Source organism: Anolis sagrei, chromosome X, assembly GCF_037176765.1.
Source record: "Anolis sagrei isolate rAnoSag1 chromosome X, rAnoSag1.mat, whole genome shotgun sequence".
Taxonomy (NCBI): Eukaryota; Metazoa; Chordata; class Lepidosauria; order Squamata; family Dactyloidae; genus Anolis; species Anolis sagrei.
This window is the reverse complement of record NC_090034.1, coordinates 43,195,936-43,211,915: the sequence shown is the minus strand read 5'-3', so window position 1 is coordinate 43,211,915 and position 15,980 is coordinate 43,195,936. Positions and strand designations below refer to the sequence as shown.

The 15,980-nt window shown below is 42.0% G+C and overlaps 1 protein-coding gene across 2 annotated transcripts in view; it reads left to right on the top strand.

The window, feature by feature from the left end:
• Positions 1-15,547, top strand: part of KSR2 (kinase suppressor of ras 2) — a 204,632-nt gene extending 189,085 nt beyond the window's left edge. For both annotated transcript variants that reach the window (XM_067473258.1, XM_060785468.2), the window contains one exon: positions 2,425-15,547. In XM_067473258.1, the coding sequence (XP_067329359.1) occupies positions 2,425-2,431 (7 nt within the window). In that variant the 3' untranslated portion in view covers positions 2,432-15,547. The remainder of the gene's footprint in view (positions 1-2,424) is intronic.
• The last annotated feature ends 433 nt before the right edge of the window (positions 15,548-15,980 follow it).

Genomic DNA, 15,980 nt, shown 5'->3' with positions numbered 1-15,980 from the left:
TGTCTTCAGAGAAAGAAGGAAAGAAGGGGGAATCAGCCCTAAATGGCTCTGCAACCATTATGTGAGGAATGCAAAAATATCAATTTTGCCATGCAAAAAATAGGGGTGCGACTATTACGCGGTGGCAACTATCATGCAATGAAATACAGTAATACAGTTAGTGCTCCACATTCACTGGGGTTAGGAGCACAAGATACCCATAAAAGTAAAACAACTGCAAATAAAAATAATGATTTTTTAAAATAATAATAATAATAATAATAATAATAATACTTTATTTGTACCCCACTACCATCTCCCCAAGGGACTCGGTGCGGCTTACATGAGGCCAAGCCCACAACACATCAATAAACAAAAGCAATAACAATAAATCAATAGAAAACAGTTAAAATAAACTCAAAAACAAAAAAACTACAATAAGCAATAAACAATAACAATATCAAAACATATAGCATTTAAAAACCTATGGCCGGGCCAAATGTAATCAAATTTAAAATTTAAAAAAATGCTGGGCATGAACAAGGTTAGGCAAATTAGGATAGGGTTTTCAGAGAAAGATGAGAGCACGCAGACAATCCTAAGTCAATATTAAAGTGCAATTGAGGACATATTGCTAAGAGTTTTCCTTATTCTGGGAAGGCACACTGGAACAACCACGTTTTCAGGCTCCTCCTAAAGACTGCCAGCGTTGGGGCATGTCTGATGTCCTTAGGGAGTGAATTCCAGAGTCAAAGGGCCACCACCGAGAATGGCCTCTCCCTCGTCCCCACCAATCGCGCCTGTGAAGGAGGTGGGAGTGTGAGCAGGGCCTCTCCAGATGATCAAAGAGATCATGTGGGTTCGTACACAGAAATGCGTTCACGCAGGTAGGCGGGTCCCAAACCGTTCAGGGCTTTGTAGGTAAGAACCTGCACCTTGAATTGGGACCAGAAAATGAACGGCAGCCAGTGGAGCTACTTAAACAGGAGGGTTGACCACTCCCTGCAAGAAGCACCAGTTAGTAACCTGGCTACCGCCCATTGTACCAGTTGAAATTTCCAGGCCGTTTTCAAGGGCAGCCCCACATAGAGTGCATTACAGTAATCCAATCTGGAGGTGACAGTAATCCAATCTGGAGGTGACTATAATGATAATAACTTTATTTGTAACCTGCCCTATCTCCTCTAGAGGACTCGGGGTGGTTTCCAACAGAAAATGGCAAACATTCAATGCCAAAGATGAACAATAACCAATAAACAACCAAACAATAACAATAACAAAACAATATAAGAACTTAGAACAACAAAACAAGATATTCCTAGTAGTTAAATAGGACACACAGTATGCCTCTCTAGGAATTTCTAGATCTTCCAGCATGATTCTGTGATCTACTTCCACTGGAAGCTGAACACAGAATTACACTGCAGAACATAGACAGGTGTTCTCTCTAGAAAGCTCTAGGTCCTCCAGCATGGCTGAAGGAGGTTGCGGCACCGGGGGACTTAGAGATTCCTCAAGATAAGGTTTTCAATTAAATATGTGAATAATCAAATCCACCAAAGTCAAAAGCCCAAATGTGGAAGGAATGCATTCTAGACACTTCCAAGGATGCACTGTGCAAGTGGGCCTTGTGTGGGATTTTACAGAGGACCACTCAAAGAGCCACAGTTAGTAGTAGGCAACATAGTATTTCTTTATTCTGCCCCCCAGAAAGGGAGGAAGGACATTGCAGAAGGTTCTCCACCACAGCATGCAGAGCATAATTCCTAAGCACTATGGTTGCTCTTGCTACTAGTTGGAGGGAGCTGGTGGGGAAATGGCTGGACAGTGTCTGGCTGCAGTTCCATAGCTGGGGGTGGGGGGTGGGGGACAAATCAGGTCGATCTGCAGATCTCCACTGAGAGACCTCATTTTAATTCCCCTCGTGGTAAAACTCATGCTGCCTAGCATCCTTGCTAACTCCCCAAATGACTACTGCAGAATCCGGGGAACTTGAAAGCTTACTGGGATGAGAAGGTGACATTGTGTAAGGAACTAATGAATAGCTTCTTGTGCAACATCCACAACCAGACATAGGCATGTGTAACTCCAAGCAATGTGCACGTAGGTCACTAACAGGATTTTCGTCTGTGTTTGCCTAATCTCCAGTGGAATTCAGAAAGAATTCCAGAGATCAGGGTCCCCCACCGAATCCTTTCGACTCCTTCTTAAGAACAAACTACAAGTCACAGTTCATGATATCTGGAGCTGGACATTGTTACCAAAACTCACGTTAACCCTAGCCAGTCAATATGAGGGTTATTGTTCAAAATTTCTGGAGGACACTGTATTGCCTAGGCCTTGACAAAGGTGATGAAAGAGGCAGGAGATGAATTGTCACCTTGGAAAAGCCCTCTGTCGTATTTGCCTTCATTTTTCAATATTTTCTTCTGTGTTTTCTTCTAGGCTGTAAGAGGTGACTCAGAGAGATGATGCCTTTTTATGCTATACCTTCCTTCCTCACTTCACCACCACCTCCTCAATCCATGGAAGGTATGGCAACCTGAACAAGTCGCTGAACAAAAGAGCAACAGACTCATTTTTTTCTCTCCAGAATGAACCCAACACCCCAATAGCAAGAGCAGGTGGGACAACATTGGAAGTCCTACAAGAATGCTCTTCTGCGCTGCCTTCTGCAAACAACATTAGAAATGTGGGACACCATCTGGTCTTTGAACCCCTCCTGCTTTTTGCTCTTTCAACAGGAGCAATGAAGAGCTTCATTGGAGGGTCACCATTTCTTTGAAGTTGTGAGCAACACCTTCCCCAACTGACTTGGGTTTTATTCAAATTGAGTTTATTTACTGTGTTATCTTATTGTATATATTTGTAGATAAATGCTGCTGAATCTTTCCCCCTCCCCCAGTTAAAATGCCTAAAAGAGTTGCTGCAAAAGAGAGCAAGATTCCTGAACTACTGGTAATCCAGCTTTTAAAGGTGCAGTAATCCTGCACTCTTTTGCATCTGCTTGTCCTCGCAGCCGGTGAGGGTCCCCTGGTAGCAAATTCCTCATTTGAACATCCGAGAACTCAAATGGGGTTGATGAATTTGTGACCCTCCAGACATTGTTGGATCACAACCAGAGCTTGGCTTGGTGACTTTTGAGACTGCAACTCCCAGAATCCTCCAGCTAGCACAGCCAGTTGCTGTGTAAACTAGGGGGAATTCTGGGGGTTGCAGTCCTAAAGTCACCTCTGCAAACTCGGGCTGTAACTCCCATGCCTCTTCACACTCCACTGTGCTGGCTGGGGCTGATGGGAGCTTCAGCCCGGCAACCTTAAGTAGACCCTGCAGCCTTTGCCCCTGCCCTGCCCTTTGTGGTTATCAGTCTAGTCTTTGCAGTTGTGCTTGTTTCTTTGGCGTGTGGAACTGGTTGCTTTTCCAGCCTTCCTTGCTCTCTCTGTTGCTGCTTCCTTCTTGATTGTACGTGGCATATTCGGTGTCTCATGTAGGCGTGTGTCAGTGCTTGGAAATGTTACTTTTGTGGACTAGTGAGGAACTGTACAACCTGTCGCTCCTATAGCTAGCATTTCCATAGTCTCCTTCTAACCAGGAGCTGCTTTTGGCTGCTTAGATATTTGATCAGGCACGCATACATCCATCAGTGCTCTGCTAGATGGTGCGAACAATGTGACCTGTGTGCCAAGTGAGCTTGTGGAATCCTCCCCTTCTACCCCTGCTTCAACTCCAGTTGCTGCCTGACTGAGGTTAGCAAGATGTAGGGTCCCAGAAATAGTGAAGGGGAAAGACAGGAGGAAAAACCTACCCCATTGGAGTAGTGGTGAGTGGGGTATGTTTGTCCTGTTTTTTTCCAAGACTTTTATCTGGGCCTTTGCATCTGTCTTCTCAGCAGTTAGGACTCCCTCCCAGCCATGTGTTTGTACTATAGCTGAACATTCAGACATCAGGCCAGCCTATTACTTCTGATGGAGGAGGTAGATGCTGCCCTGATGCTATAGTTGTTGTAAGGTTGCCTCTGTACATAGTTCTATGTTTCAGGAACATTTCAAACAGGTTGTTGTTTGAAATGACGTGTTACGGCATCTGACGATGCCTTGCTTACTAATGGGATAAGAGGGCTATTTTCTTCATCTTATAACCCCCCCCCCGGGGGGGGGAGGGACTCATTGTAGAAAGGAAACCAATAGGGTTCCAACATTTCATATTAGAATAGTGGCAGAATTTCTTCATATTTATTTATTTATTATTTATTTATTTAGATGCTATAGTTGCACCCTATATTTCCTCTGTTACGCTGTCATAACGTACATGGCTCTTCTTCTTCCAACCCTTGTAGCCAGCCGCTTAGCTGGGCCAGATTCTTGTTGCTAGGCCCACATTCACCACATCTGTCTCATGGTCAAGTGGGAGTTAAACCCTGGGTCTCGACCGTAATAGTCCAACCATGGCTTTTCAATGCTTTTGATATTTCTCTCTCAATCCCACGCCCAAAGAAAGCTACTTTCCAGTTTTCTTTCTCCTGATAGTCTGGTCTAATTTCTGCATGGCAATCACAGTGTTTCTTCCACAGTATGGGGGCACTGTAACAAGTGCAGAATTGCTGCTGGAGCCACATGGAGCAAGAAAACTGAAATGAAACAGTTTGGGGAGGGCGCAATTTGGGGAGGGGCGCAATTTGCTGCTGTGGCTAATGGTGAGCCCTTCCCTGAGAAAATGGAGAAATCCTTCCCTGCTAGACTCTAGTGCTTAACTCTCACTTGTTGACTCTGTCACTGTTGAGTCCAAGTCTTGGTTCTCCCCCAAGTTTCCGTGTCTTTGAGTTGTCTCTCCAAAGCTATGCTTTTCATTCCGTGCATCTCCTCTTGGGTCAGATCTGTGCGATGTGTCACAAATATTTTGCTAATCCCCAAGCCTTGGTAACACAGGGCAAGGATGGCAAAACCTTCATGTACATCAGAGGTCTTCCATGACCAGTCCAGATGGTTATAGGAGAGGTGAGGTTCGCTGACATTTCTTCGTTCCAGCCCTCACAGCAAGGAATCTGGCTGGTCCAACTGAAATGTTACGTATTTTGAAAGGAAATGGGGTAGGAAGTTGGCAAACACCAATTGCCTTCATAATCTGTTTAAGAGGTATGATTCCTTTGGTTGTTGTGGAAGCGGAAGGTGGGTGACTTTGGCAGCCTGGGGCCCACCATTTTAATCTTACAGGCTGCCCAAGCCCAGACATAATGGAAAAAAATGCCAAAAGGGCATGGCCAAAAGTAGCCTTCTGGCCTTATTTTATGAGTTGGGGGCATCATGTTCCCAATGTTCTCATGAAATCACTGTTTCTTTTGGCCTCCAGTAGCAAAAAAGCATTTAAAGCTGTTTAAAAATGTTTTTGCAGCATGAGGGGACATTACAGGGTCCCTGGGAAGCCTTCGGGTGGCAAAAGTAGGCTTTGAGGGCTGCCTCTGGCTCTCTGGGCACCTTTGCCAACTCCTCAGTAGACACTCTGTAACTGTGGAATTTTACTCATTTCACTTGCTTGGGCTGAACCCAAACATCCATATTCTTTCAGACTAAAGAGGGATTCTCCCTTTTTGTGAGGGCAGGATAAGTGTTTCATAACTTTGTTCTCCATTTCCATCTTCTCATCATAGCTGAGTTGTTCTAACAGTGATTGCAACAATCATTCATCAGAGAGGTGCCATTCTTTCTTCTCTTGTAATGAAATCAAAAACTAAGCATGACCTGAGAGAATGAGGGTCGGAAGCTGCAACTCAATTTGACTTCAGGAGAAAGAATCCAATTAGGCAGGTCTGGCTGAGAACAAGGGTATGACTGCCTTTCCTCCATCAGAGTATTTCAGCCATGGACAAGTGATGCTCATGAGGAGCAGGGTACTCCATTTCTGCTAGCAGTGGGGGGAGACAAAGAACTTGACCCTCTGCAAAGCATGAATGAACAATTGCTAAAAGGGTTAGACAGTGTGTCCTCTGCCAATAGGGCAGGGCAAGGGAACATTTTCACAGTAGAATGCCCTCTTGCTTGGCAGGTACATTGGTTGGCAGCTGGAGGAGAATGTTGATGAAGGAGGGCAGACAGATAGACAAACAGAGGGACAGACAGACAGAAGTAGGTAGTATTAATTTTATTGATCAGTGCTTAGGGCATATCACAATACCAAACCAAACAACAAGGCTTGATAAGACCTGATTGCACTCTATGGGACAGAAGTAGGTATTTAACCCATGTCTTCTGGCAGATAGTCTTGTGCAGCACACAGAGAAGACAGTCACAATGACCTGAACCTTTCTGTAAGAACGGTGTGTGGGTGAGGAGTGGGGGGTGTTCTCAGCACACCCTCAGTTGGGAATGTGCAAAAGCTTGTTCTGGAACAAAGAGCTTGCAGGTTTTACTTTTGCAGCAAAGACGCATGAACATTTGGCTTTTTCCACCTTAGAAATCAATACTAAACCTCTTTCAAGTAAAAGACAGTTTTATTGCCCACTTCAATCCTTGGTAAATTTTCTTAGTGCAGAGATGAGACCTCTTTTTGGTTAAGAACCAAATTTGTGTATGGCAAGACTGCAACCATCTTGTCTCTAATACAATTTTTCTAAACTGCCTAAGTTGCCCTGTTTGCCTTCCATTATGCAGTGAAGAGCGCTGTCCTGTCACCGTTGTTGAAGGTCAGATTCATCTGCCAGCCACATTAACATCCACGTGTGCATTTGAGTGGGGGTGTGCCATCACCTCCTTGGCCTCAGGCAGCAAAATGACTTGGACCAGCCATGCTGGCATAGCCACCACATCTCTTAAAATCACATTCAGAAGACTTTTAAGGACATGTCTAGGTGATCTTTCTCCTCAAATGCCTTGCCAAGGTGAACAGGTTTGCAGAGAGCCAGACAGGAATGTTCTCTGTGGATTCAAGAGCACTTGATATTCAGGAAGCAAAAGGAAGAAGCAGGAGGGAGCTTGTTTTGTTCACTTCTCTGCCCTATAAAAAGGTTAATTGCCAAATGGCACTTGGTTTGCATGGATCCCAGTGGTGTCTTTAGTTCTGGAAGGGCAGTATCTTTTGGAGAGTGACCAGCATCACAAGGCTGCTGCCATGAACACAAAGGCCTGCTTTAAATTTGTAATGAATGTGTGCATGTATACTTGTGTGCCTTTACTTGTACCCTTTTGCTGGATCCTTTTTTAAGTTAGATTTATGGAATGTGTAGAATGTGCACTGTATATTGAGAAAATGTACTTTGTGTATAGTATTGTATGTGACGTATTCTACTTTTCATAACCAAAGCAGCAGATAAGACAGGGTCGCATGTGGTAAGAACAGATGAGTTACGTGTGGTAAGGCCGGGCTATGGCACTTATGGCAGAATCACCGCAGCTGAAACAAGGCAGAGACTTTCAGGACCTTGGACAGAGCAGTCAGAGGCAGGTAGCCTGGTGGAGGAGAACTGTTTCTTCAGCAAAGTGCAAAGCCTTAAGGAAGGTTAGTCAGACTTGGCCTGCTTCTTTCGCCTGCCCCCGACCCCTTCCTGATCTCTCTTTTTATAGGACAGAGAAGTGAACAATAAAGGGGTTTTTATTGCTCAGTTTAGCCCAGGAGTATGTCTTCTGAGACCAGAATCCCATTAAGGAACTGCAAATAGAAAGGGGCATCCAAATGCAAGTTTGATTAATTTGGTGGTGCCTAGATCTCACACTATTGTTAGGCAGGTCAAATGAGTGCAGAAGTAAGAGTATTACAAAGACTGTTTTGTGCCCATTAAAGAGTGGTGCAGGTCCATCTTCCATTGTCAGTATCATGGGAAGGTTTACCAGCCCTCCTGGTCAGTTTGGTGCCCATGTTGCCCTTGATCTCAGGCAACAAACTGTCTTGGAAAGGCATTGATGGTGCTTCTTTTCAGTTCATGCACCCCAGTTCCATAACCTAAGTGAGGAAGAGGGTGAGGAAGCAGTCAGCAATGTTCTGCATGGGAGTAAGACAATAAGACTGAAGGAGACCATGGATTGCCCAACATCCAGCATCAATTCTCTTGGTCTTTTCCTCTTTTCCTTCAGGCAAGGGTGTCATTGGCATCACACAGCCTTATTTTTGAAAGTCATTGTTATTAATAACAAATCTTAATTTTCCCACCTTCCCTGATCTTTGTCTCTTAGGTCCCCATCACCCACTTCAACCCCAGCTTTTATCTGTAGATTTTTATCCGGTTTAAAAATAACTCGCTCTTCAAAACAGAGGATACAAGGGAAATAACCACAATACCATCTAATAGGAGATCCGCAGGAGTGACAGGGGTCATCCAGTAGCTTGGATTTATTAGCAAGCTCCATAGAGACGTGGGTTTATTTACAGATTTGCCAAGCAAGCTTTCCATCTTCTCCCCCACCCCCATTTCAGGCCCTTGCATCTGGCTTTGTCCATTCACACAATAGCTCCTATGCACAATGAGCAAAAGGAAACTGGGCACCCCAAATGCAGGGAAAAGATGAAGGATTTAATTTCTTTTGTTTTACATTTTAGGTAAGAGCTTTTTAAAAATGTTGGGAGTGCAAGATTTGGGTCATCTAATTCTGAGGAGCCTTTGGGGTTTGCTCAAAGGCTACTCGTTATTAAGACCTCCTGGTTCTTCAGAATTAGCTTAAAGAGCCAATGCAGTTCTTCATAGTATAGTGTCTAAGGGAAGTCATAGTCCCTCTCTATTCAGCTTTGGTCAGACCTCAACTGGAATAACCCTGGGTCTAGTACTGAGCACCACAATTCAAGAAGGAGATGGACAAGATGGAACAAAAAAGGTTTAAGGTCTGAAACTATGAATCCCTATGAGGAGCAGCTTAGAGAATTGAGGATGTTTAGCCTGGAGAAGAGAATGTTCAAAGGAGACAAAATAGCCATTTTTAAATATTTGAAAGAATTTTATGTTGTTTTCTGCTGCCAGAGACCAGGACATGAAGCAATTGATTCAAATTACAGGGAAAGGATTTGTTTTCTGGTCTTCTATCACCTATCTTCTTTTATATTCGTCCTCTTTGTCTTTATATTTTAAGGGCTGTCTACCCTTCTCCTGTTAAAATTATATTAGTATTTCCATTTTTTCTTGTTCCATAAACTTTGTTAACAGTTTCAAATTCCACGAAGTAGAAGGTGGATGTCAATGAGCCCTCACACCTATTTTTTTCCGTAAGCTATCCTTCCCTATTTCCCTGGTCTTTCCTTAACCCATAACCCACCCCTTTTAAAATTCATTTATCTTGTCTCACCACCCTTCTCTTTCTACCCCCCCCTTCCCTAGATCTTCCCCATACATAGCGTCCCCATCTTTCCTTTCGTTTCTTACCCTTCCCCATTACCTTTTTCATTTATTTGGAAAATTCTTGAATAAAGATATATAAAATTTGTTAAACATATTACAAGGAAAGTAAGTCCACCTAAACATTAGAAAGTGCTTCTTGATGGTAGGAACAATTCAGTTATGGAATAGGCTCCCTGGTGGAGACTGAATGGCTTTTGGAGTACCTGGATTGCGTCTTCTTTCCTGGCAGAATGGGGTTGGACTGGATGGCCCTGGAGGTCTCCTCCAACTCTAGGATTCTATTATTATAGTTGTGTGAGAACACAGGGCAATGGATTCAAATTACAGGGAAAGGGTTTGTTTTCTGGTCTTCTATCACCTATCTTCTTTTATATTCATCGTCTTTATCTTTATATTTTAAGGGCTGTCCACCCTTCTCCTGTTAAAATTATATGAGGATTTCCATTTTTTCGTGTTCCATAAACTTCATTAATGGATTCAAATCCCACAAAGTAGAAGATAGGAAGTCAACCAACCCCCCACCTATTTTTTCTGTAAGCTAACCTTTACTATTTCCCTGGTCTCTCCTTACCCCATAACCCACCCCTTTTTAAATCAATTTAACTTGTCTCACAACCCTTCTCCTTCTACTCACCCCCTTCCCTAGATCTTCCCTATACATACCGTCCCCATCTTTCCTTTTTTCCTTACCCTTTCCCATTACCTTTTTATGTTATTTGGAAAATTCTTGAATAAATATATATATACAAAATAAAAAACAACAGGGAAAGAAAGTCCACCTATAAATTACGAAGCGCTTCCTGATGGTAGGAACAATTCAGCTATGGAATAGGCTCCCTGGTGGAGACTGAATGACTTTTGGAGTACTTGGATTGCATCTTCTTTCCTGGCAGAATGGGGTTGGACTGGATGGCCCTGGAGGTCTCCTCCAACTCTAGGATTCTATTATATTTGCGTGAGAACACGGGGCAATAGATTCAAAATACAGGGAAAGGGTTTGTTTTCCAGTCTTCTATCATCTGTCTTCTTTTATATTCGTCCTCTTCATCTTTATATTTTAAGGGCTGTCCACCCTTCTCCTGTTAAAATTATATTAGTATTTCCATTTTTTCTTGTTCCATAATCTTCATTAATAGATTCAAATCCCACGAAGTAGAAGTTGGGATGTCAACCAACCCCCAACCCTATTTTTTCCTTACGCTATCCTTCTCTAATTCCCTAGTCTTTCCTTACCCCATAACCCACCCCTTTATAAATTCATTTGACTTGTCTCACCACCCTTCTCTCCCCCCCCCTTCCCTAGATCTTCCCTATACATACCATCTCCATATTTCCTTTTTATCTTACCCTTCCCCATTACCTTTTTTATGTTGTTTGGAAAATTCTTGAATAAATATATATATAATTGTTTTTAAAATTACAGGGGAAAAAGTCCACCTAAACATTAGATAGTCCTTCTTGACGGTAGGAACAATTCAGCTACGGAATAGGCTCCCTGGTGGAGACTGAATGGCTTTTAGAGTACTTGGATTGCGTCTTCTTTCCTGGCAGAATGGGGTTGGACTGGATGGCCCTGGAGGTCTCCTCCAACTCTAGGATTCTATTATTATAATTGTGTGAGAACACAGGGCAATGGATTCAAATTACAGGGAAAGGGTTTGTTTCGTGGTCTTCTATCACCTCTTTTATATTCATCCTCTTTGTCTTTATATTTCAAGGGCTTTCTACCCTTCTCCTGTTAAAATTATATTAGTATTTCCATTTTTTTCTTGTTCCATAAACATTGTTAACACATTCAAATCCCACGAAGTAGAAGGTGGGATGTCAACCAACCCCCACCCTTATTTTTTCCTTAAGCTAACCTTCCCTGTTTTCCTGGTCTCTCCTTTTCCCATAACCCACCCTTTTTATAATTCATTTCACTTGTCTCACCACCCTTCTCCTTCTACTCACCCCATTCCCTACATCTTCCCTAAACATATCATCCCCATCTTTTTTTTCTTACCCTTCCCCATTACCTTTTTATGTTATTTGGAAAATTCTTGAATAAATATATATATAAAAAAATTAAAAATTACAGATAAAGAAAGTCCACCTAAACATTAGAAAGCATTTGTTTTGTTTTGTTTTTGTTTTTTTGATGGTAGGAACAATTCAGTTATGGAATAGGCTCCCTGGTGGAGACTGAATGGCTTTTGGAGTACTTGGATTTCGTCTTCTTTCCTGGCAGAATGGGGTTGGACTGGATGGCCCTGGAGGTCTCCTCCAACTCCAGGATTCTATTATTATAGCTGCGTGAGAACACAGGGCAATGGATTCAAATTACAGGGAAAGGATTTGTTTTCTGGTCTTCTATCACCTATCTTCTTTTATATTCATCGTCTTCGTCTTTAAATTTTAAGGGCTGTCCACCCTTCTCCTGTTAAAATTATATTAGTATTTCCATTTTTTCTTGTTCCGTAGTCTTATTTAATAGATTCAAATCCCACGAAGTAGAAGATGGGATGTCAACCAACCCCACCCCTATTTTTTCCGTAAGCTATCCTTCCCGATTTCCCTGGTCTTTCTTTACCCCATAACCCACCCCTTTATAAATTCATTTGACTTGTCTCACCACCCTTCTCCTTCAACTCCCCTTCCCTAGATCTTCCCTATACATACCATCCCCATCGTTCCTTTTTTTCCCTTACCCTTCCCCATTACCTTTTTATGTTATGTGGAAAATTCTTGAATAAAGATATATAAAAATTGTTTAAAAAATACAGGGAAAGAAAGTCCACCTAAATATTAGAAAGCGCTTCCTGACGGTAGGAACAATTCAGCTATGGAATAGGCTCCCTGGTGGAGACTGACTGGCTTTTAGAGTACTTGGATTGCGTCTTCTTTCCTGGCAGAATGGGGTTGGACTGGATGGCCCTGGAGGTCTCCTCCAACTCTAGGATTCTATTATTATAGTTTGTGAGAACACAGGGCAATGGATTCAAATTACAGGGAAAGGGTTTGTTTTCTGGTCTTCTATCACCTATCTTCTTTTATATTCATCGTCTTCGTCTTTATATTTTAAGGGCTGTCCACCCTTCTCTTGTTAAAATTATATTAGGATTTCTACCATTTCTTGTTCAATAAACTTCATTAATGGATTCAAATCCCACAAAGTAGAAGATGGGAAGTCAACCAACCCCCCACCTATTTCTTCCGTAAGCTAACCTTCCCTATTTTCCTGGTCTCTCCTTATCCCATAACCCACCCCTTTTTATAATTCATTTCACTTGTCTCACCACCCTTCTCCTTCTACTCACCTCCTTCCCTACATCTTCCCTAAACATATCGTCCCCATCTTTTTTTTCCTTACCCTTCCCCATTACCTTTTTATGTTATTTGGAAAATTCTTGAACAAAGATATATATATAAATTTAAAAATTACAGGTAAAGAAAGTCCACCTAAACATTAGAAAGCGTTTTTGTGTGTCTGTGTGTGTGTGTTTTCTTTTATGGTAGGAACAATTCAGTTATGGAATAGGCTCCCTGGTGGAGACTGAATGGCTTTTGGAGTACTTGGATTGCGTCTTCTTTCCTGGCAGAATGGGGTTGGACTCGATGGCCCTGGTGGTCTCCTCCAACTCTAGGATTCTATTATAGTTGTGTGAGAACACAGGGCAATGGATTCAAAATACCGGGAAAGTATTTGTTTTCTGGTCTTCTATCACCTATCTTCTTTTATATTCATCGTCTTCGTCTTTATATTTTAAGGGCTGTCCACCCTTCTCCTGTTAAAATTATATTAGTATTTCCATTTTTTCTTGTTCCATAGTCTTCATTAATAGATTCAAATCCCACGAAGTAGAAGATGGGATGTCAACCAGCCCCCACACCTATTTTTTCCGTAAGCTATCCTTCCCTATTTCCCTGGTCTTTCCTTACCCCATAACCCACCCCTTTATAAATTCATTTATCTTGTCTCACCACCCTTCTCCTTCAACTCCCCTTCCCTAGATCTTCCCTATACATACCGTCCCCATCGTTCCTTTTTTTCCCTTACCCTTCCCCATTACCCTTTTTTGTTATTTGGAAAATTCTTGAATAAAGATGTATAAAAATTGTTTTAAAAAATACAGGGAAAGAAAGTCCACCTAAATATTAGAAAGCGCTTCCTGACGGTAGGAACAATTCAGCTATGGAATAGGCTCCCTGGTGGAGACTGAATGGCTTTTAGAGTACTTGGATTGCGTCTTCTTTCCTGGCAGAATGGGGTTGGACTGGATGGCCCTGGAGGTCTCCTCCAACTCTAGGATTCTATTATTATAGTTTGTGAGAACACAGGGCAATGGATTCAAATTACAGGGAAAGGGTTTGTTTTCCGGTCTTCTATCATCTATCTTCTTTTATATTCATCCTCTTTGTCTTTATATTTTAAGGGCTGTCCACACTTCTCTTGTTAAAATTATATTAGGATTTCCATTTTTTTGTGTTCCATAAACTTCATTAATGGATTCAAATCCTACGAAGTAGAAGATGGGGAGTCAACCAACCCCCACCCCTATTTTTTCTGTAAGCTATCCTTCCCTATTTCCCTGGTCTGTCCTTACCCCATAACCCACCCCTTTTTAAATTCATTTATCTTGTCTCACCACCCTGCTCCTTCTACCCCCCCTTCCCTAGATCTTCCCTATACATATCGTCCCCATCTTTCCTTTCTTTTCTTACCCTTTCCCATTACCTTTTTATGTTGTTTGGAAAATTCTTGAATAGAGATATATTAAAAAAGTAAATAAAATTACAGGAAAGAAAGTCCACCTAAACATTACAAAGCGGTTTTTTTGATGGTAGGAACAATTCAGCTATGGAATAGGCTCCCTGGTGGAGACTGAATGGCTTTTGGAGTACTTGGATTGCGTCTTCTTTCCTGGCAGAATGGGGTTGGACTGGATGGCCCTGGAGGTCTCCTCCAACTCCAGGATTCTATTATTATAGCTGCGTGAGAACACAGGGCAATGGATTCAAATTACAGGGAAAGGATTTGTTTTCCGGTCTTCTATCACCTATCTTCTTTTATATTCATCCTTTTCATTTTTATATTTTAAGGGCTGTCCACCCTTCTCCTATTAAAATTATATTAGTATTTCCATTTTTTCTTGTTCCATAAACTTCATTAATAGATTCAAATCCCACGAAGTAGAAGATGGGATGTCAACCAACCCCCAACCCTATTTTTTCCGTAAGCTATCCTTCCCTATTTCCCTGGTCTTTCCTTACCCCATAACCCACCCCTTTTAAAATTCATTTATCTTGTCTCACCACTCTTCTCCTTCAACTCCCCTTCCCTAGATCTTCCCTATACATACCGTCCCCATCTTTCCTTTTTTTCTTACCCTTCCCCATTACCTTTTTCATTTATTTGGAAAATTCTTGAATAAAGATATATAAAAATTGTTTAAAAATTACAAGGAAAGAAAGTCCACCTAAACATTAGGAAGCGCTTCCTGATGGTAGGAACAATTCAGCTATGGAATAGGCTCCCTGGTGGAGACTGAACGGCTTTTGGATTACTTGAATTGCGTCTTCTTTCCTGGCAGAATGGGGTTGGACTGGATGGCCCTGGAGGTCTCCTCCAACTCTAGGATTCTATTATTATAGTTGCATGAGAACACAGGGCAATGGATTCAAATTACAGGGAAAGTATTTGTTTTCTGGTCTTCTATCACCTATCTTCTTTTATATTCATCGTCTGCGTCTTTATATTTTAAGGGCTGTCCACCCTTCTCTTGTTAAAATTATATTAGGATTTCCATTTTTGTGTTCCATAAACTTCATTAATGGATTCAAATCCCACGAAGTAGAAGATGGGATGTCAACCAACCCCCACCCCTATTTTTTCCTTAAGCTATCCTTCCCGATTTCCCTGGTCTTTCCTTACCCCATAACCCACCCCTTTATAAATTCATTTGACTTGTCTCACCAGCCTTCTCCTTCAACTCCCCTTCCCTAGATCTTCCCTATACATACCGTCCCCATCGTTCCTTTTTTTCCCTTACCCTTCCCCATTACCTTTTTATGTTATTTGGAAAATTCTTGAAAAAAGATATAAAAAATAAAAAAAAATTACAAGGAAAGAAAGTCCACTTAAACATTAGGAAGTGTTTCCTGGTGGTAGGAACAATTCAGCTATGTAATTGGCTCCCTGGTGGAGATTGAATGGCCTTTTGAGTACTTGGATTCTTTCTTTCTTTCTTTCTTTCTTTCTTTCTTTCTTCTTTCTTTCTTTCTTTCTTTCTTACCTTCCTTCCTTCCTTCATTCCTTCATTCCTTCATTCCTTCATTCCTTCATTCCTTCATTCCTTCATTCCTTCATTCCTTCATTCCTTCATTCCTTCTTTCTTTCTTTCTTTCTTTCTTTCTTTTCATCACAGGCAGTCTAGGGAGTGAATCTTCCAGATCTTGGGACACTTTTCCCAAGTTCTGTGTTGGATCTGGGAGGCGGGGGATGATCGGCCATGCAATCTTTGGCCAGTTTTTTCAGCAGAGAGCTTCATTGTATTCAACCAGACTGCCTCTTGACTACAACCTGGCATCCTACCATTTCCATAATCCCTGGTAGATAGAAGTTGGGGGCTTTACCTCATCAGTCATCTGAATATCCCGGTCAGTAGGTGAGCAGCAACAGAGATGAAATGAAACCAGACTACAGAGA